This window comes from Hemitrygon akajei, chromosome 3 (assembly GCF_048418815.1).
Source record: "Hemitrygon akajei chromosome 3, sHemAka1.3, whole genome shotgun sequence".
Taxonomy (NCBI): domain Eukaryota; kingdom Metazoa; phylum Chordata; class Chondrichthyes; order Myliobatiformes; family Dasyatidae; genus Hemitrygon; species Hemitrygon akajei.
Genome location: NC_133126.1, coordinates 48,200,975 through 48,222,935, shown reverse-complemented (window position 1 = coordinate 48,222,935; position 21,961 = coordinate 48,200,975). Strand labels below are relative to the sequence as shown.

Below are 21,961 nucleotides of genomic sequence, written 5' to 3'. Positions count from 1 at the left end.
GTCAAGCTTCTCTCCATGCTCTATCTTTCCCATAATAGAATGTGTTCTTACCTTGCTTAGCAGTCTCATGTGTGGCCTTGTCAAAGGCCTTCTGAAAATCAAAATAACCAACATCCACCGGCTCTCCCTTGACTACTCTATCTGTTATTTCCTCAATGAATTCCAACCGATTTGTCAAGCAAGATTTCCCCTTAAGGAAACCATGCTGACTTTGGCCTATGTAATTCAATTGAACTGAGGTGTTTTTCCAAGCCTTGTTCACCTAATCTGTGTTGGCTTTCTGTAAAGTAGAGAAGATCACATTGTGAGTACATTGGAGACAATGTATGTGACTATTTGCATCACTCAGAAAGATTGCTTGAGTTCTTGGATAGTGAAATGGCATGACCTGCAGTTGATTATGAAACTGCTTTGAGAAGGAGAGTGGATAGTGAAGATAGAAGAATGAAAAAGGGGGTCTCAGAGGGCTGCTGAAAGGAGAGAGGTGAGGAAAATGCACCCAGGGGTTGGCATCTTTCAGAGGTGGTGGAAGTAACAGAAAATGATTCCACGAATGTTGATTCAGGAAGGTGTGGGAAAGAGGACCCTTAGCCTTGTTCTGGTGGAAGTAGAGAGAGCGAAAACAGAAACATGGGAAAAGGAGCTATGCTATTGGGAGCACTGTGACTATGGTTAAAAGGGAATCCATGGTTAAGGGAAAAGGAAGCACTGATGTGGAAAATCTCATGACCAGAACAAAAATGTCAGAGCCTTTCAGAGAATGTGGGAGAATGCACTGGAGTCTAACTGCAAGGAAAATGAATGAATATGGCCATGGAGCCTCTGGGCTTGAATTATATTGGAATTTGTATTATGGGCAGAGTAAAGCTAGCAATTTTCCATATCGTCGGGTAGATGTCATCGTTGTAACTGTACGGGAACAGCTTGTTTTTGACACGCCTAGTTATACAATGTAAGTCTTTAAGAATCAAAGTCAAGATGTTAGTGCTCCCCGTTGCCTTCGCTTGTTGTTCTTTTATCACCCAGCACTTCGAATTGCCTGTAATATTCTGTGACGGCTGGATCTGAGAAAGTAATTGAGTGGATTAACCACTCGGCATTTTTGGGCTGAAAACATTAGCAAATATACTGTAAGGGATTATTGTTTTAAAGATTCGTTGGAAATGCGATATTGGCATTGCCATCCCGCTTAAAACTTCTGAGCAATAAAATAAATGCAGTAGTGATTGAGTCAAGCGAGGCGGGAGCCCGATTCCACAACCCGCTTCGCATGTCCTCTGCGCTCCGATCCTGCACTCTTTCCGCATTTGGCCGGGGTGCGTAAGAAGGGGCCGCGCAGAACGCGCGTGCGCGCAGGGCCCTCTGCAGTGAACAGAATGCCCCGGGGGCGCGAGTGACGGGTCGTGATTTCATTTGGGTTTTAATGGGGTCGGGGGCTTGCGAGAGAGAATGAAGCGGTGCGTGGACAGGACCGGGCCCTGGGATCTCCACTGGCTGCAGCCATAGGAGTCTTTCAGCCCCAGCAGAAAAGTCTTCTGAACAGCACGGGGACCTCTCCGTGAGCTCTTCAATGGATGATCATGATATGTGCGTAGTTAACATTAATGCTATTGTTTGTCCAACCAAGACTTGGAGTCAACTGGGAGGAGACTAATTCACGGAGCAGAGGAGCGGGGTGAAGTTAGAGCCGTGGCCTGTGGGGAATTACCCAGGGATGTCTGTGAACCGTCGCCACGGCCGACCGATTAATCAACTCTCATTTTCCTGCTGTCCTTCCCGTCTGCCACTACCATGCTAAATCATGCATGAGCTACGAGGACTCGATATGAATGATTATTTCGTGTAAAAAAAAACAAACCGAAGGGAAGTGTTTCTGTTTTTGTTTTGAGATTCAAGTGTGGTCGCCGTCGTTTGGAACTGAGGCCGATGCTGAGTGTTATGTCCAAAAGCCATGCAGCAGCCTTATGATTTCTTCAGTGAGGAGAACAGTCCGAAATGGCGGGGTCTGTTTGTCCCAGCGTTAGGCAAGGTAATTATATACAATGTACGACTTTACATTTTTAATGTGCAGTGTCGATATTTTAAAAAGGGACGCAAGATAATGGTGGCAAACTGTGGGTTGGAAGTGCAACTTGTTGTACATTGCATGTTCATTCTCGTCACTGGCCTTAAGTGTATCACGTAATCTAAATTTCCAGCAGGTACACGCGAAATATTTCAATATGAAATTGAATTATGTGCACAGATTTTTGACTGCACAAATCGGGTTAACTTTGCATAGTTCTTTATCTTTATTGCTTGTTTGATTCTTTGCATACTTTCCTTGAAAATGCAAAACTATTTTGTGATTATAGTCTATATTGATAAAATACTGTCAAAAAATTGAATTGCTCAGTAAACTAGAAGTAAACTATATTTGCCAAGTTGTTGGATTGACTTGTGGTGTAAGGAAACCAGGTATTTATAGTTAAAACTATAAATCTGAAACAATTTAGTAAGCATTATAACAAGTCAATTCTGCTAATCACTGCCATAGTTTTTGGTTTAATTTATTGGTGCCCATGGATATATTTTGTAAATTGTCATAGGCATGGATAAGTGAACTGTAAAATAGTATTTTCCACAGTAGGAAAGTCCAAAACACTGGGCGTAGCATTAGCATCAGAGGGGAAAGACTTAAGAGACCTGAGGGGCAACATTTTTATGCAGAGGGTGATGAGGATATGGAACCAGCTGTCAGAGGAAGTGTTTGAGGCAGGTACAACAGGTTCATTTAAGAAGCACTTGGACAAGTACATGGAGGGGCAGGACTTAGGAATATGGGTCAAAAGCAGAAAATTGGGACTAGTTGAGCGGGCACTATTGTCAACATCGATAGGTTGGACCAAAGGTTGTATTGCTGTATTTCTGCAACTTTCTCTCTCATACCTATTTACTGTCCTTTCATCCTTTGACATTTACCTATCTTATGGGGTAATTTAGGGGAAACCAATAAAGCCACTTTTGGAATGTGGGAGGAAGTGAGAGTACTGAGGGCAAACAGACATGGTTACAGGGAGAACATGCACCACCCTATGCAGACCACACCTGAAGTGAGGAGCAGACAATGGGTTAAATGGCTTAAATCTGTTCATATGTCTTGTAATCTTATGAAGACTTTGTGTTGTTATCGTTGGGGTAATGATGTGCATTAATTCTTTAACAATGAGGATAAAAATGCAGTACTATTTTATCAAAGATATTGTGTTAACAAGTGAAAAGTTAGAAGCATATTTGTATGACATGTTAAAACTTTAAAAAAATCTTTTTGAAAAATACTTTATAATTTCCATTTTAAAGAATACAATACTGCTGAATTACTGAAATGCTCTTCCAGCTTGTATTGCAGGTTCTGTGAACTCTTTAAATAAAAAGATTGGAGATTTCAGTTAGTTTACTAATGTGCCAAATTGCTGAAAAGATTGATCACAATTTCTTCCTCTCTTCCCCCTCTGAGGGGGTTTATTTGTCTTCAGATTTTCCACTTGTAGTTCGAAGATGCATTGCAATGACTTCTGTCTCTGTTTTCTCTGGTAGTCTCAAGCATTCATGCCTTTTCTCTTCCTATTTCTCAGCTATGTGCTGTTTGACCCTCAGCCATGATAATCTGAAAATGAATCTGTTTTTGTGTGTTTGCCTAATGTCACCACTCTCGTTTTAACTCTTAAAAGTGTTTCCAAATTTTAAACCTGCTTGACTGACATTCTGGGCTATCGTGGATTTCCTCCAAATGGTACATTGGGAAAACTGCTTTCCAAAACACTGTTCTCAAACCATTAACCCTATCCTTTTCCTTGCAAGAAGTGGTTTTCACTTTAATTCATAATCGATCCAAAGATGTGCTTCCGATCACATTTACACTGTTACTACAAAAAACCATTTTGCAACAATGCCTAACCCACTCCTGCCTTAGCGATCCTGTTACTGAAGATTTCAGCAACTCCACTGTGACCTCTTCACATGGCTTTTCAAAGGGATATCTGGCTGATCTTCCATGTTCATGAATCATTCAAAACTCTGCTCCCTGTGCCTGAATAATACCAAGTCCTATTAATTTACTTGGATTAGGCATTGCCATGACTTTAAAATATTGTTATCTAGTCTGAAATTCCCTACTAAGTCACTTATTTTTTTCTTTACTTCTTTAAGATGATTCCCGCACATTGTCTGTTTCTCAGAGGTTTTGGTAATCTGCCTCACTGCTTCCTTCCGGTTGGTTGTCAAATTTTGTGGATAATATTCCTTTGCAGCACCTTTGGGCATTTTACAATAATAAACTGCTTTATCACTACGTTATCTGTATTTTGTCAACAGGTGTTTCCCTCTGACATAATTTAAAAGCATTAACTTTAAAAATGCCTTGACATAAGTAACAAGTAGTCATTGTTATTTTTGGTAGCTGATCTTTTATAGGGTTGTTACTAATTGAGTACTTGATGTGTCAGATGTTAAAAATTTTGGCAGTGATCAATAGCATAATACTATTTCTTGATTGATTTGATAGTGATGACATCAATATAAATAACTGTAGCCATGTTTCATAGTTCGGTGATACTTTCTGTCAAGGAATTAATGTTTGGAATCTATATGTAAATAGTAATGTGTTGAACGGTCATGACTCCTAAACTGGAAGAGATTTATTTTAATAATGGTTCATTATATATATTCATTTACACTTTTTCAACCACACAAGGAGGCTAAAAAATGGAATGTGATTTGACTCCTTGCAAGCCTTTTGAAATGAACTAGTAAGTCATCCTATATGTGAAACCTACAACTAAGCTTTATAAGCATGAATTACTATGACAATTTGGCATCAACCAAGGTATTTGATTAGGAGACAAGAATGTCATGTGTGGAATTGTCCTTTCTAATACATACCAAAATTAGAGAAGTTGTCTTACAGAATCATGTCTTTTCATTTTTTTTTGGCACAATTCCTGGATATGCCCTATCTCATTGACATAAGTAGCCTAACAAAACTGGTGGCACAAGGATATTTATTTGGGAGAGAGTGGGCCAGGAAAACCTTAATATTGATGTCAATCTCCATGATGTCATGTGGCATATGGTTGAATATTGGCAAAGAAATTTATTCCAACCTTATGGCATGACTATCAATTTCTCCTTCCAGTGAACAATAATTTCCCCACTCTACCCCCCCATCCCCCCCATTCCCCACTGTGACCTTTTACATCATCTCACCTGTCTATTACTTCCCCCGGGTCTCCTACCTTTTCCCTTTCTCTTATTGCCTACTCTCCCCTCTGATCAGATTGTTTTTTCTAGCCTCTTTCCCCTCCCTTCACCTTTTAATTCAGGCTTCTCACCCCTTCTCTCTCAGTCCTGAAGAAGGTTCTCGCCCAACAGTCTATTCATTTCCAATGATGCTGCCTGACCTGTTGAGTTCCTCCAGCATTTTGTGTGTGTGTTGCTTATTGATTGATTGCTACCTGATGAATTATTTCTCTTCTATATTGAAGTGCACTGGCTGCAACAAAGGTGCAGGAAGAGTTGTAGTGAACAACTTCAGTGGCAAAATGTTTGAGTTTTGTGGAACATAGCTGCTAGACTGGGTGTAGCACAAGTTGTGAGACCAACTCAAGTCATTGTCATAAAACACGACAGCTCAGAAACAGGCCCTCTAGCCCATTTAGTCCATGCCAAACAAATAATATACCCAGTCCCAGTGACCTGCACCTGGATGATAGTCCTCTATTTCCCTCCCATCCATGTACCTACCCAATTTTTTCTTGAATGTTGAAATTGAACTCACAGCTGCCATTTCTGCTGGCAGTTTGTTCCACACTCCCAACATCCACTGAGTGAAGACGTTCCCCTCATGTTCCCTTAACATTTCATCTTTCAACCTTAACCCATGACCTCCAGTGGAAACCCCTCACCCAACCTCAGTGGAAAAAGTCTGCTTGCATTTCCCCTGACTATACCCCTTACAATTTTGTATACCTCTATCAAATCTCCCCTTGTTCTCCAACGCTCTAGTGAATGAAGTCCTTGCCTATTCAACCTTCCTCTATAACTTAGGTATTCAAGTCCTGGCAGCATCCTTATTTACATCTTTCCTGTAGGTAGGTGGCCAGAACTGCACATAATACTCCAAATTAGGCTTCACTGATGTTTTACATAATTTCAACATAATATCCCAATTCCTGTACTCAGTACTTTGATTTATGAAGGCCAATGTGTCAAAAGCTCTATTTGCGACCTTATCTACCTGTGACGCCACTTTCAAGGAATTATGGATCAGTATTCTCTCTGTTCTACCGCACTCCTCAGTGCCCTGTTGCTCATCGTGCAAGTCTTGCACTGGTTTATCCTCTCAAAGTGCAGAACCTCATGTTTGCACACTTTTCCACATTAAACTCCATCTGCTGTTTTTCAGCCCATTTTCCATCTGGTCCAGATCCTGCTACAAGCCAAGTCAGGCACCTTTGCTGTCCACTACGCCCCCAATCTTTGTGTCATCTGCAAATTTGCTGATCCAGTTTACTATATTACCATTCCAATTGTTGATATATATGACAAACAACAACTGATCCAGCGCAGATCTCTGACACATTACCAGTTCAGGCGTCCAGTCAGAGGATTAGATCTTGCTAACATCTAATGCAATTTACTACCTTATCCTTAATGCTAAACAAGCTAACTTTCTTGAGCAACCTCCCATGCAGGACCTTGTCAAAGGCTTTGCTAAAATCCATGTAGACAACATCTACTGCCTTGCCTTCATCAATTTTCCTGGTAACTTCCTTAAAGTTATAAGATTGGTTAGACACAAACTACCACATGCAAAGCAATGTTGTCTTTCCCTAATCAATTCTTATCTATTTGTATATCTGGTCACTTTGATTACCTTACAATAACTTAACGATTATTGATATTAAGCTCACCATCCTAAAAATTCCCAGCTTATTCTTAGAACTTTTATTCAACAACAGAGGAACATTAGCTATCAGCCAAACCTCTGGAATCTCACCTTCACCTTTTGCTTAGGACATTTTAAATATCTCTGCTAGAACCCCTGCAATTTCTGAATTACCCTCCCACAAGGTCTGAGGAATCACCTTGTCAGGCCCTGGGGATTTATCCATCCTATTTTGCCTCAAGACAGCAAATGCCTCCACCTCTGTAATATGTGTAGAGTCCATGTCCTCAGTGCTGTTTCAGATCATAAGACCATAAAATGCAAGAGTGGAATAGGCCATTTGGTCCCAATGAATCTGCTCCGCCATTTCATCATGACTGATCCATTTTTCCTCTCAGCTGCCATATCCGTTCATACTTCATGACCTTCTCCCCATATCCCTTCATACTTCATGACCTTCTCCCCATATCCCTTCATGCTTTGATTATTCAAGAATCTATCAAGCTCTGCCTTAAATATACATGGTCTTGGCCTCCACAGCTGCCTGTGGCAAAGAATTCCACAGATTCTCCACTTGCTGGCTAAAGAAATTCCTCCTCATCTCTTGTCCTGAAAGGACACCCCTCTATTCTGAAGCTGTGTCCTCTGGTCTTAGACTCATCCACCATAGGAAACATCCTTTTCAAATCCACTTTATCAAGGCCTTTCACCTTTTGATAGGTTTCACCCCTCATTCTGCTGAATTCTAGTCAATACAGGTCCAGAGCCATCAAATGCTCTTCATATGATAAGCCATTCAATCCATTTGCCTTGTTTCTATGCAAAAAAAACCAATTTAAGTTCTCCCATATCTCTTTCAACTTCATGCATCTTCCACAGGATCATTTTTGTCCCTTGCTATCCTTTTGCTCTTAATATATCTGTAGAATCCTTTGGGATTCTCCTTCCTCTCGTCTGCTGGAGCAGCCTTATGCTTTTTTTTTTAAGCCCTCTTGATTTCCTCCTTATCAATCCATTTGCTGCAGATACATCTGTCTATCAAAGTATTGATAGTAGTGCCAGTTATATTGAATTTATGGAGCGGAAAAATCGTGTGTGTGTGTGCGTGCGTGTGTGTGTGCGTCCATATTCAACCCTGAGGTTCAATTTCTTGCAGCTATTTAAAGGAAAATAAAGAAATATAGAGATTGTGTAAAACTGTACATGAGGATGTCAACCAACTTGCAAAAGAAGACAAATTGCACAATTAAAATACTGAGAACCTGAGCTGTAGAATCCTTGAAAGCAGTTTGTGAAATCAGTTCAGAGTTGAAGTGAGTGAAGCTGTCCAGTCATTCAGCTGGAATTGGGTACCTATGAGATGTGAGCTGTTTGGCCCAATGGGGAAAAACATCTATAACCATGTATATATTCCTTATAGTATTCCTCACTATAATCAACACTTTCAAGCTTAGCTCTGAGTGTAGAAGAATATTCCAGGAACAGCAGCAAGGGTCCATAACAGTTATACCAACTGTTGAAACTAAACTAGGAGGCTACTTGCCTGCAAAATGGTCAAAAAGTATGTGATCACACAATGAACAGAACAGATATTAAGTCCAGCCAATCCATTTGACATACTGACAGAATGGATTTCTTTCCTTGTGGAGGAAGTTCATATGAAGCCATCGATATGCGTTTACTTTGAATCTAATATTCAAATAAGATCTTGGAGTTTAAATCTTTCTTGGAGAGGTAGAAGACTCAGGCTACTGAGTCTGACCTTACACTATAAAATATGATATGAAACTGTGGGACAAATTATTGAACTTTCTTCCTATTTGTTGCTTTATAACCAGAGGTCCACACATAGCCTTTTACACTGCCAATATATTCTAAAGTTGGTAGTGAGGACAAGAATGTGGAATTGGTTGAGTAAGATTTTAAAATGTTTTATTTATGTATAAGGCCTATAAAATGTCTGCAAACCTGATTTGATGATTCTGGACCAAGTTACATTGCACCTTTTGAAAACGAGGGAGCACAAAATTTAATCCATAACTTAGTTACGTGCTAGAATAGGCACTGAAACTTGTTCAAATCTTTGTATTAATGTGCAAGCTAAGATGTATTCATTTATGTAGCATCTTGCTCAATCTATGATACTTTGAAGTGGTTTCTGATGTGTGAGTTGCATTATTAAAATTTCACAATGTTGAAACTTTCATTATTTGGAGTAGTTTGATTTGTGCTTCAGATTCCAATATCTACTATTATTTAATTTCTAACATGGCGCATGCTGACAATATGGTCTACGTCACCTATTTTAAAGTTGCTTGTTTCAATCTGTGTTGCTTAAAGTTGGCACTTTTTTAAATTAGAGAAGCTATTCCGGGATTACAAGTGGATGATGAGAATATTTTTTAAAAAATTGTGTCAAATCACAAAACACAATTGAACAAACATTGTCTCCCACTCTTTTTTCTAATTGCTTGGTCTATTAAGTGTATTTAGTTCTAGGAAGTAAGTCCTTTTTCTTTTGAGGAAATATTGCTTTGTGCCTTTAACTTTCTATTTCGCCTGGGGAACCAAATAAGGTTGTTATAGGATAGGCATGCCAAATACATTTTATAATATGGTGGAAATCTATTAATGCAAGAGTTCTTATCTGTGTATTATCATAGATTCAAGTTATACAGATGTTTGAACTGTTTTCCATGACTCTAATCTTAAGCACATTGATCTTGATGTGGACATGGCCAGTCAGAGACACTTTTACTGTGATGACGATGCTGAGTACTCTGTAGCTAACTGTTTTCTTGGCTAACCTGTTGCAATGCAGCTGTTGCCCAGTGAATGGCCTGTGCATACAGAAGTGGTTCTTCTCTAACTTGGTCCATGCTTGGCCTGTCAGTCTTCATTCAAAACATGAATAAAAGTCAAGGATGTGACTTTCCATACTCTCCTGTGAAATAATTTCAGTATTTATGTTCGGCAAATTGCATTGCTCTTTACTGACACTGATTTGGATAAAGGTACAGAGTGCATTGTGGCCAAGCTTGCTGATGATCCACCAATAGGTGGTTTTAGAAGGTTCTGAGGAGAACACAAAGACCCTGTAAAGTGAAATGGATGGGTTAGATCAGTGGAGAAGAAATTGGTAGATGGAGTATAATGTGCAGAAAATGTGAGATTAATCATTTTGAAAGGATGATAAAACAATTTGCTATGCAAGTGGAGTGAAACTGCAAAATGGTGCAGTAGGAAGCCAACAGGGGTCCAACTGAAAGAAACACAGAGTTAGCATGCGTGCAGAGCAAATATTTTGGGCGGCTGGTGATGGGCTTCATTAGAAGGTACAAAATCTTGACAACCAGGATCAACTCTTGTCACCTACAGCTTGCCATCTACAATGTTGAGAAGCTCATCAACCTGCTTAGTAGGATGACTGCTGTCCATTGCTGGGTCCTGCCCAACATCCATTCTGGGCTCCTAATGACTGCATGATTACCTATTGAAATGTGAAAAATCAGAACCAAAATGGAGTGAAAGTATTGAGGCCAGGATTGGATCAACTATGAACTTAATCAAAAGTGGAGCAGGCTTAAGGGTAAACTTGTTCAACTTCTATCCCTGTTTCTTGTATTCTTAGTAAAATTTATTTTGTGAACAAATTATAGCTTTGTTTCTTCCTCAAAGACACCACCAATCTGCATGAATGTCATTTGAGGAGAAAAAATGTTGAGTGAGACGAGGAGTTGGCATAACTTGGATTTATTTTATGATCACAAGACATTTCCATAGTGACATTTGTCAATCAGAGTGAAAATGATAAATAACCTGGTATGCAAAATTGCTTTTCAAATGTCAGAACTCTAGAGTGCACTTCCTAATTACGAACCAAGGCTATTGCTTTTGCAAATGACATAGAGCAATATGAAAAATCATGTAACCACTTTTAACTAATGACCACCGAAATAATAATGATAGTATTGTCCGTCATTGGTGTTTTGATTTGTGAATCAACGAAGAAATGTGAATAACTATTGCAAATTTGCATCTACCATGTTGATACAATAAAATTGTCAATATATCTGCAATTAAATACTGAAACATAAATAATTTGTCTTAGTTCCCTTAAAATATCAAAATAGAGCCCCCAGGATGAAGTTTTCCTTTTTAGGACATCCTCCTCCCTCAATGAACGGGGTTTCCCTTCCTCTACTATCCTGCATTTCTAACATTTCCTGGACATCTGTGCTAACCCCATCTTCCCGCCGCCTTGACAGGGATAGAGTTTCTCTTGTCCTCACCTACCACTCTGTGAGCCTCTGTATCCACAAATCATTCTCTGCAACCTCAAGGGAGCCTACACCAACCAAATCTGTACCTTTCCTTCCCTCTCCACTTTCTGTAGGAATTGCTCCCTCTGTGATTCCCTTGTCCGTTCATCCCTTCATACTAGTTTCCCTCCTGGCACTTGTCCCTGCTAGTGGCAGAATTGCTGCACCTGGCCATTCACCTCCTCCCTCACCTACATTCTGGAACCTAAATGGCTCTTCGTAGGTGAAATGTTACCTCCCCTGGAATCTGTTGGGGTTGTATACTGTATCCTCTACCTTGGTGAGCCCTGATGATGATTGAGAGACCACCTTGTCGAGCACATCAGCTCTATTCACAATAAGTTTATTTTCCCGGTGGCCAACCATTTTAAGATGGCAACACCTCAATCCATCTAAATAATCTCCTATTTGATAGTATGAACATTGATTTCACCAACTTCTGGTAATGTTTCCCCTACCCCTTCCCCCTTCTTCCATTCCCCACTCAGGTCTCTTACCTCTTCTCCTCATCTGTGTATACCTCCCCGTTGTGCCCTTCCTCCCTTCCTTTCTCCCATGGTCCACTCTCCTATCCTATTAGAGTCTTCTCTAGCCCTAGATAGGATCTGTGGGCATTTAGGGAATCATGGTCCGATCAGGGACAGTCAGAATGGCTTTATGAAGGGCAGATTGTGTCTAACAAGCCTGATTGAGTTCTTTGAGGAGGTGACCAGGCATATAGATGAGGGCAGTGCAGTGGATGTGAACTACGTGGATTTTAGTAAGGCATTTGACAAGGTATAACATGGTAGGCTTATTCAGAAAGTCAGAAGGCATGGGATCCTGGGAAGTTTGGTCAGGTGGATTCAGAATTGGCTTGCCTGCAGAAAGCAGAGGGTTGTGGTGGAGGGAGTACATTTAGATTGGAGGGTTGTGACTAATGGCGTCCCACAAGTATCGGTTCTGGGACTTCTACTTTTCGTGATTTTTATTAACGAACCGGGATGTGCAGATAGAAGGGTGGGTTGGCAAGTTTGCAGACGACACAAAGGTTGGTGGTGGTGTGGATAGTGTAGAGGATTGTCGAAGTTTGCAGAGAGACATTGATAGGATGCAGAAGTGGGCTGACAAGTGGCAAATGGAGTTCAACCTGGAGAAGTGTGAGGTGGTACACTTTGGAAGGACAAACTCCAAGGCAGAGTACAAAGTAAATGGCAGGATACTTGGGAGTGTGGAGGAGCAGAGGGATCTGGGGGTATATGTCCACAGATCCCTGAAAGTTGCCTCACAGGTTGCTCGGGTAGTTAAGAAAGCTTATGGGGTGTTAGCTTTCATAAGTCAAGGGATAGAGTTTAAGAGTCGCGAGGTAATGACGTAGCTCTATAAAACTCTGGTTAGGCCACACTTGGAGGATTGTGTCCAGTTCTGGTCGCCTCACTTTAGGAAGGATGTGGAAGCTTTGGAAGGGGTACAGAGGAGATCTACCAGGATGCTGCCTGGTTTAGAGAGTATGGATTATGATCAGAGATTAAGGGAGCTAGGGCTTTACTCATTGGAGAGAAGGAGGATGAGAGGAGACATGATAGAGGTGTACAAGATATTAAGAGGAATAGATGGAGTGGACAGCCAGGGCACCACTGCTCAATGCAAGAGGACATGGCTTTAAGGTGAGGTGTGGGAAGTTCAAGGGGGATATTAGAGGAAGGTTTTTTTACTCTGGAGAATGATTGGTGCGTGGAATGCACTGCCTGAGTCAGTGGTGGAGGCAGATGCACTGGTGAAATTTAAGAGACTACTAGACAGGTATATGGAGGAATTTAAGGTGGGGATTATATGGGAGGCAGGGTTTAAGGGTGGGCACAACATTGTGGGCCGAAGGGCCTGTGCTGTATTGTTCTATATTCTATGTTATGTTTACTTTTTCCATCTAACAGTTCCCATCTTGCTTCATTTCCTCCTCCCCCCACCCAACTGGCTGTACCTTCTAGTTTGTCCTCTTCCTCTTCCCCGCCCCCCACCACCTTATTCTGGCAACATGCCCCTTCCTTTCCAGTTCTGATGAAGGGCCTTGGCCTGAAACGTTAACTGTTTTTTCATTTCTATCCATGCTGCCTGACCTGCTGAGTTTCTTCAGCATTTTGTGCTCTTGTTTGCAATAATGCACCTCCAATGATTTGTACCTTTTTCACTGAGAAATCCAAATAATTATAACCTCACTGAATGCATCCATTGAAGTTCATTGCCTGATGTGAATTGCTGGTTGCATAGTTAATGTAGATTAATTTCTGATAAAATATGTTGTAATGAGTTTTTTATTTTGTGATTTATGGTTTGGGACACTGCTTAACCTTGAACGTCCAGAAGAGAATATTAAAGTAGATTCTCATTCCTTAAAGTTTATTGCTAATGTTTTATGCCAGGTTTGCTATCACACTTCTGCATGTCTGAAGGCATTCAGTTTCTGACTGCAGTAGTTTTTCAACACTTATTTTTTATGATTAAAATAAATGTATTTAAAAAAATGTGTATAATTAGAATGGATGGCCTTGGTCAAATAATTTCCAAAACTATCATGCCTTTTGCCCTGTTGGATTCAGATAAATTAGTAAGACAATGTTAATCAACCAACTCTCTCATGATTGTATTTGCTAATATTAGGTTACTTGTTTTCCTTTTAACTCTGCTTATTCCATTATTTTCTGTGATCTTGTTAAAACAGTTTTGCAGTTTCTGATCATGGAGGTTTAATAGTTAATCATTTAAAATGATTTAAAATGCATCTTTACCCTTTTGTTGCTCAAAGCAAAGTAAGGACTCTTACATTTTCCAAAGACTTGCTTTTTTTTTGGCTTCTTTCTCTTAATCCATGTTTTTTTTTCTGCTTGTCTCAAACTTGTTCTTTTCCGCTCTTTAAATTTACTGATTAATAGGTTATTGGATGTGGTGTTCATGAAATACCCATTTGACACTGTGAATGCAATAAATATCAAGGTTCAAGATTCAAGTTTATTTGTCATATGTACATTGAAACATACAGTGAAATGCATTGTTGAGTTAACAACCAGCACACCGAAGGATCTGCCGGGGGCAGCCCACAAGTGTTGTCACACGTTCCAGCATCAACATAGCATGCCCACAATGCTTGGCAGAATAACACAGAACACCACAAGCAACAAAATGACAACAGCTAAAATAAGTCCTTTTTCTCTGTCCCACCCATGCATGTACACAGTCCTTTATCCCCAGAACAAGCCTCCAGCAGACACAGACTCAGTTTGGATTTCCATCAGTTTCATTGCAAATAACATGCACGCCAAAGGAAGGGGTTTAAAAAATGCAATTTGCATTGTTAGCTGGGAGGAAACCCATCAATTACAGTTTAAAATTAATTAGTTTCACTTTCCAGCTGTTTTAATCTAATTCTTTTCTTGACCAAGATATCCCATGCTCTCTAATTAAACTTGAAAATGTTTAACTTGTTTGTATCACTGTCCTTCCATTATCCATCCATTTGAAAGAACATTTCAAACAAATTAACATTTGGCTTAATTGCTAAATTCAAGTGGCTGTAGACCTTACCAGCCACTAAATAATAAAGAACTTAATGCTATTTTCAGTGTAATTTTAGTATTTACAAATTAATTGCTTCTAGTTACACAAATTATATTTCACCACAATAGTTCTGTTGTAAGTTTATAATTGATTTCAGTGTGTAAGGTTTGGTCATGAACTTCTGTAATAGAAGATCTATAGCCACTTCGGGGCAGAAAACATCCCAGAAGTGGAATACCATCATAGCCCATTAACCATTGTTGGCAAATCAGCCAATGACTTGCCTTCTATAACTGGAAGTGGCATTTTTGCTTTTAAAAGCAGAAGTACAGAAATTAAACCCACGTATTCAGTTATTCTATTCCATGTTCATAAAAAATTCTTTCTGTTTAGGTCGCATATTATAGTTTTTTACTAAACGTGTTTTGTGTTCTTTATTGTGTTTTCATGTACATGAAACAATTGAATGAGGCCATTTTGATCCTTGAATTATTCAGTGAGACCATGAATCTCAGTAGCTTAATGTAATAAAAAAATTGTTTATCTCAGATCTGATGCTAAATAATATTAACAAGTAATGTGTTGAACCATTGGCTATTTGTCAGTGTGTTCCAAATTTCTACCATTGTTTATATGTAGAAATGGCTCTAAACATTCAGTGTATTTTAGTCTCTCTGACTAACAAAATTAGTTTATTCAATCAGCTACCTTATTATCTTAACATCTAATCTTTTAACTTTTATAAGGAAAATGATCTACCGTAATTTGAGTATTTTCTCTGTGTGAATACTTGCAATTCAGGGATTAATTTGCATTAACCCATGTTGTACCTCCACCAGGTCAGTCATAGGTGTAGTTCCATAATTATCCAAGGTGGTTTATCTTGAAATTTATAAAGGTGCAGCATGTTTTCCACCCTGTTGTATTCTAGTCCTCCAGATATAAAGGCAAGCATTCCATTTAAATTTATGATAGATTTTCATATGGACCTCCCAAGTCTAGACAAGTATACAAAGTTCCAGTTTTCAAAAACTATTTAAACAAATAGCTGTTTCTCATGTTAAGTCTTTGACTTTGACTGTTAGGTCACCAGCACTGAAGAATCTTAGTCTAATCTAAATTCAAACACAAATTTACTTCATAATTGCCTTAAATTACTTTTTTTCTATGCCAGTTATGTTTGATTTTTCTTCTAAAGGTTATTTCAGTGCATTCTGGAATGCTGCAGTTTTGCATTAGTAAAACAAAAATTAGAGCTATAAAGATGAACATGTCTTTCAAGCACAATAGATCAATAGGAAGTGAAATATTCCTACTCCTCATTCTGTCTTCTTGTCAAGTTCCCATGATACACCATTGCACGCATACCATGTCCCATGTCCACAGCAGTTGGAAATCCCCATAAGCTAAAATCAAGATGACATTTCCAACTTCAGCCGTGGGTACTGGAGAGAAGACAAGCCTATCTGGGTCAAAAATCATGCATACATTTGTAAAATTTGTACACTATTATTGAATAGTTCTTTATTGAAACTGAACATTCAGTCTGCTAAATTTCTAATTTTCTGTATTTGCTATCACTTCGCACCTGTTTCTCCTTTTTCTCCCAATTATATTTCTACCAATCCTAGCTGACATGAATACTCTATTTGGTCTGACTCACTGTGCAGTGTTCCAGAGTACTATTACTGTAAAATTTATGATTCTGTAGATGGTGCATTGCTTTTATGATTTGCTCTGTATTGGTTTATCTTTCCCAGTGTGCAACACTGAGTAATCTGTAAGCATGTTAAGACAGTTTAGACAGCTCTTCATATTGATGATGTATTTCAGGGTGGAGACTGAATGATGTGTAAAAGAAACTGACAAATAATAGAACTTTTAAGCTAGCCTAATTTTTTTTATGCTAACTTGTAGCTAAAAGCAAGAACTGTATTGCTTTTTAACTGTATTCATTTTAACTGTATTGCTTTGTTTTGTTCAGTGTTTGCAATTTCCCCATAGCAGCCTTGGCATTTTGCCAGTATAAAGGTAGTGATTGGACAGAACTGAAATGGAAACATTTGTAGTTCTGTGTATAAGCTTCATCTTGTGTCCATAGAAAAATATAGTAACAATCTTCAGTGGTGGCCAACCCTATCAATATTTGAGTCAGAAGATGTTTGTACCTGAGTTGCAAGTTTTAAGATCGTTTTTATGTTGCCTTTTTGCTCTTCAGAAAGCAGCAGTTCTGTTCTACAAACATAATGGGATCATTTATGTGAAGGACTGCTGCCAAAAGTGTGTGGAAATCGTGCATCTGCACTTGGCATCAGTGCTTCTAAAACATTTGGAGCAACTTTTTTATGTGACTTATAGAGAGAGTTCTCCACAGCACCAACAATTAAAAATGCAGCCTAGGGCTTAGGCTGCGAGTGTGGAGAGGAAGAAAACACGCATTTCAGACTTGTGTCTTTTCACCAAAACTCAAGAAGCTTGTGTACAATTCATGAGACTCAGCGGGAAGGAAGGAAAGAACAAAATAAGTGTGTATCAGGAGAAAAATAAAGACTTTCTCACCTTTTGTTCTCAAGGCCTTGTCCACCCATTAATGTCCAGGTTTAATTCTGTAATAAACAACATTCCTGCATCCTGCTTTATGCTAATACTCTTCCAACAGCTTCACCTTTGGCTTCAATGAATCCAGGATTTGTAATTGCTATGACTGCCGTTCTTTATTCAGTCCACTTTAGAGGTTGTAAACTTGAGGGGTCGTGAACTTCAGTCAACATGAGCCTGAGTTTGTTCATAGCCATTAATCTAAAGTTACCTTTCTTGTTGAAAATGTGCTGCAATCATTTGATTTGCAACCATATTGTACAGCTTTTGTCACACTCTATCAGTCGTCCTTCCCAAGCTTGTCAGGGTGCCAAAGATAACAGCAGGCTTGTGAGTCTTCAATTATATTGTTTAGAATTCCACAGGGTGTTGACTTGTATAACTGTAACATTGGTTATTCTATAAGGATACATTTTAATGTATTGAATTGGTTTCTTGTGATTTAATTCAGCTGTATCTCTTGTGTGTCACAGGCTGGGACAGTTAAGTGAATTGGTAAAGTTAGCGTTTGTATGTAAATTCTATTCCAGGAGGGAATTGAATAATTTGAAAAATGACAAATAATACGATTATAATTGGCCTAGCTTGTTGAATTCCAATGTGTTGCTAAACCCACGGGCAATTCAAATTTCACTGTATTGAGGTAATTTATTGGAAAATTCCTAAAAATAGATACAAGAATAGATACTTGGCATGCCTCTTTCCCCACGTGTAGGAGTTCCAGCAATCTCTGCAAACCTTTAGATAACCCCAAAGAAATGCCTGTAACACAATTCAGTGTTTCTGGGGACGTATATTTTACCAAACGGGAAGAACTGGAGCTTTATTTCAGCAAAAGGGAATTGCAGCTCCATAGCATTGAAGCAGAATAATGTTTAGTTTCCCTTGTGTAGTTGGCAGTGGCAGTTATTAACACAATTTGATCTTTGTTGTTAAATATCTTCCTAAAATAGTACTTCAAATTATCACATTTTGAATGGAATTGGTGGAGTGAAACATCTCAAATAATTCCCTTGAATATGTCTGATCTTAATACATTCAACCTGATTATTTTCTCTCTTTTATTCAGGGTACATTTTTTCCAGGATTGCCTACCTAAGTTTCCGAATACTAATGATGAATTGCTGCACTTGGGTAGACCTGAAAATGTTGTTTTGAAAAATAAAAAGGAAGATTAATTTTTATATACCCGTGTGGCTGCGGCTGGACTTGCAGCTGGTTTATTTATATATTAGTAAAGGTTCACCAGGACTAGGCAAGATTCCATGTTTTGGATAAATTTCGTGTTGTGTTTGCTGAAATATCACTTTTTGCATCTTGTTTTTCTTGCAAACTACAGTTGAGAAGTAATTATTTAGCTTTGAAGTGACCTGGGTTTCCTATAGAATGCAGAGTGCATTAGAAAAATGAATATTCTGTCTCCATGTGTTTGGTGGAGAGTTCGCCACCACATGACAGGAAGGGAAACTTGTGGGTGAAGAATGATATTCTGTTCGAGAGGGTTGTACATCCTTTAAGATTTTTTTTTCGCTATTTCGCAACCGGTTAAGTGTCATTCCTGTAATGATGTAGGAAGTGCCTCTACATTTGGTTTGTGAAAGAAGCTTGTGGCAGCTACTAGATCTGCTAAATCAGTGGTTCTCAGCATGGGTCACATGCCCCCTCCCCCCCAGGGGACCATGCTGCATTTCATAGGGCCACAAATAAATAAACAAGAAACTGGGGCCCACAGCAGTTTCAGAATGGACCAGGATGAATTTATTGTTTTAATGAAATATTATTAACATATATAAATAAAAAGAAAGGAATCTATGTAATTTAATTGGAACACCAAATGAAATGAATGGGGAAAATATGCTAGATAATGCAAGTGAGGCAGTAAAACAGCTTAGCGTGTTTGTTGTGTGTGTGTGTGTGTGTGTGTGTGTGTGGGGGTGGGGGGGGGTGTTGCGGCATGTCATTGGGTATTTCTGCTCTTGCTTGACCACGCATAAATTACCGTTCACACCCAGCAGGATTCCCCGCTGAGCCCCCGCTCCACATCCTCCCCCAAGTCACAAGCTGCAGATTGGGCGAGGCTGTCTGCAGCGAAGCCAGTCAGCGAGTATGCAACAGGAGGCTGGTTCTGTTTGCTTTCCACTGGCCTGTGCGTGTTATAATACTTATAAAACATGACATGAAGGCTGCAGTTAGCGCAGTGGGGCCATCTGCTAGAAACGGCTAAACTGCAGAGATGTGAGAACATGTGAAGTCTGCTACTGCATCACTATCTACCACTACAACTTCCATTAAATCCCAGATACTTAAAATATTTTGAAAGTACCGGGTAAGTTCAATTCACATTCCTTGGTGAGCACATGTACACACCCCACAGAATTTGCATTCGTAATACCATTAAAAAGTTTACCTAAAAAACATTAAATTATTAAAAGAAATGCCTAAAAATCAAGCCCTGTTGTTTATATACAAGAGAAAATCTGCAGATGTTGGAAATCCAAGCAACACACACAAAATGCTGGAGGAACTCAGCAGTCTAGGCAGCATTTATGGAAAAGAGGACAAAAGAAAGTCCCGTTGAAGGGTTTCAGGCCGAAGCATCGACTGTACTCTTTTCCATTGATGCTGCCAGGCCTGCTGAGTTGTGCCAGCATTTTGCTCTTTTTTTATGTGTGTTATGGAAATATAATGGCTTTTGCAACTGATGGCGCTGCTTTGATGTCTGTCTGTTTATTTATTTGTCTATCTATTGACCTAACTATCTGCTTACTGAGTTACAGTGCGGAGTAGTCCCTTGCTGCTCTTCGAGCCATGTCCTCCAGCAAGCCTAGATTTAACCATGACCTATTCACAGGACAATTTACAATGACCATTTAACCTGCCCAGTATGTCTTTAGGCTGTGAGAGAAACCAGAGTACCCTGAGGAGACACGCACATTCCATGGGGAGGACGTACAGACTCCTTACAGATTTGTTTGAACTCCAAACTTCAATACCTTGAGCTATAATAATGTCAAGCTAGTGGTATGATAGTAGGCAGATGCAGAGGCTTCATTGCTCATTTTAGAAACGCTGTGCCCTATGTTTTTTGCAAATGTTGTGTCATCCACTGTCAGCATTTGGTTGCAAACAGTTGGGAGGATGTTTGCATGACACCCTTGCAGCTGTAATATTGGTTGAAAATTTGCGAGGTCAAGTGAAGATTTTGTGTGGCTACCAATACATACAGAGATCCAGTGATTATCATAAGGTAATCGTTGCTTTGGAATAGTATTGTAGCATTTCTAAGTGATGAGCAGCTTGGAGAGCAAATTGTCGCTGCTGGGTCTGACGTAATTTACCTGTCAGATATATTTGGAAAAATTGAATTTATTAAACAGTTACAAGGAAAAAAAAATCTGCAACTTGTATCATGCAAAGAGGCTATTAACACTTTCCTTGGAAAGCTCAAACTTTTCAGCAGCAGTATTGGAATTCGTGACTTTTTGTAGTTTCTGGACATTTTTAAAATAGAATTGCAAAATGATGATTGTACTGTACACAGTGTATTCATCATTTGAAACCACTGGTACAGAATTTTGGATCAGAGACCTGCTGGAAATGCATATTCTAGATTGGATGTTAGATCCATTTGGGGTGAAAGTGAATGATGTTGACACTTCAATATAAGAATGTCTTATTGAGCTGTGAAATTGTATAACAGCTCAAGCAAAATTCAAACAGAGCAAACAAGATTTCTGGATAATTCATGATACTCAAAATACAGTAAGCTTCCACAGCCCTGGGAGAAAGCAAAGTTTTTAATGGGATTTCCTACCTCTTCTCATTTATCTAATGCACTCTGCATTCTATAGGAAACCCAGGTCACTTCAAAGCTAAATAATTACTTCTCAACTGTAGTTTGCAAGAAAAACAAGATGCAAAAAGTGATATTTCAGCAAACACAACATGAAATTTATCCAAAACATGGAATCTTGCCTAGTCCTGGCGAACCTTTACTAATATATAAATAAACCAGCTGCAAGTCCAGCCGCAGCCACACGGGTATATAAAAATTAATCTTCCTTTTTATTTTTCAAAACAACATTTTCAGGTCTACCCAAGTGCAGCAATTCATCATTAGTATTCGGAAACTTAGGTAGGCAATCCTGGAAAAAATGTACCCTGAATAAAAGAGAGAAAATAATCAGGTTGAATGTATTAAGATCAGACATATTCAAGGGAATTATTTGAGATGTTTCACTCTTTACCTCCTGTCAGAAGCTCACAACCATCTTGATGTTGTGAAGAGAGGTGATTTTCGATTACCTTTAACCAAGTTGCAACCAGATATTCAAAAATTCACTAGTTTGTAGCAGTGGCAGGGATCTTATTAAGTGTCCGAAGTAACAATATTAAGTGTTTTTCATTGGTGGTTGGAAGAGTATTATATATTATAATTAAGTACCCTATTCAGAGCTTTGAAAATAGTTTTATTTTACATATACACCTGTAACATTATATTTAATGTAATACCTATAACCTGTTAAAACTAATATTAACTGTATATTAGAATAATTGGTACAGTTGACCAGAAAAAGGTTGAGAA

At 39.1% G+C, this 21,961-nt stretch overlaps 1 protein-coding gene across 2 annotated transcripts in view; it reads left to right on the top strand.

Annotated features, from left to right (window-relative positions):
* Nucleotides 1-1,349: 1,349 nt before the first annotated feature.
* The window catches only part of sos2 (son of sevenless homolog 2 (Drosophila)), a 111,654-nt gene continuing 91,042 nt past the window's right edge, over nucleotides 1,350-21,961 (top strand). Inside the window, exon 1 of one of the 2 annotated variants that reach the window (XM_073039806.1) lies at nucleotides 1,350-2,029. In XM_073039806.1, the coding sequence (XP_072895907.1) occupies nucleotides 1,952-2,029 (78 nt within the window). In that variant the 5' untranslated portion in view covers nucleotides 1,350-1,951. The remainder of the gene's footprint in view (nucleotides 2,030-21,961) is intronic. The other variant, XM_073039807.1, reaches the window with a different exon arrangement.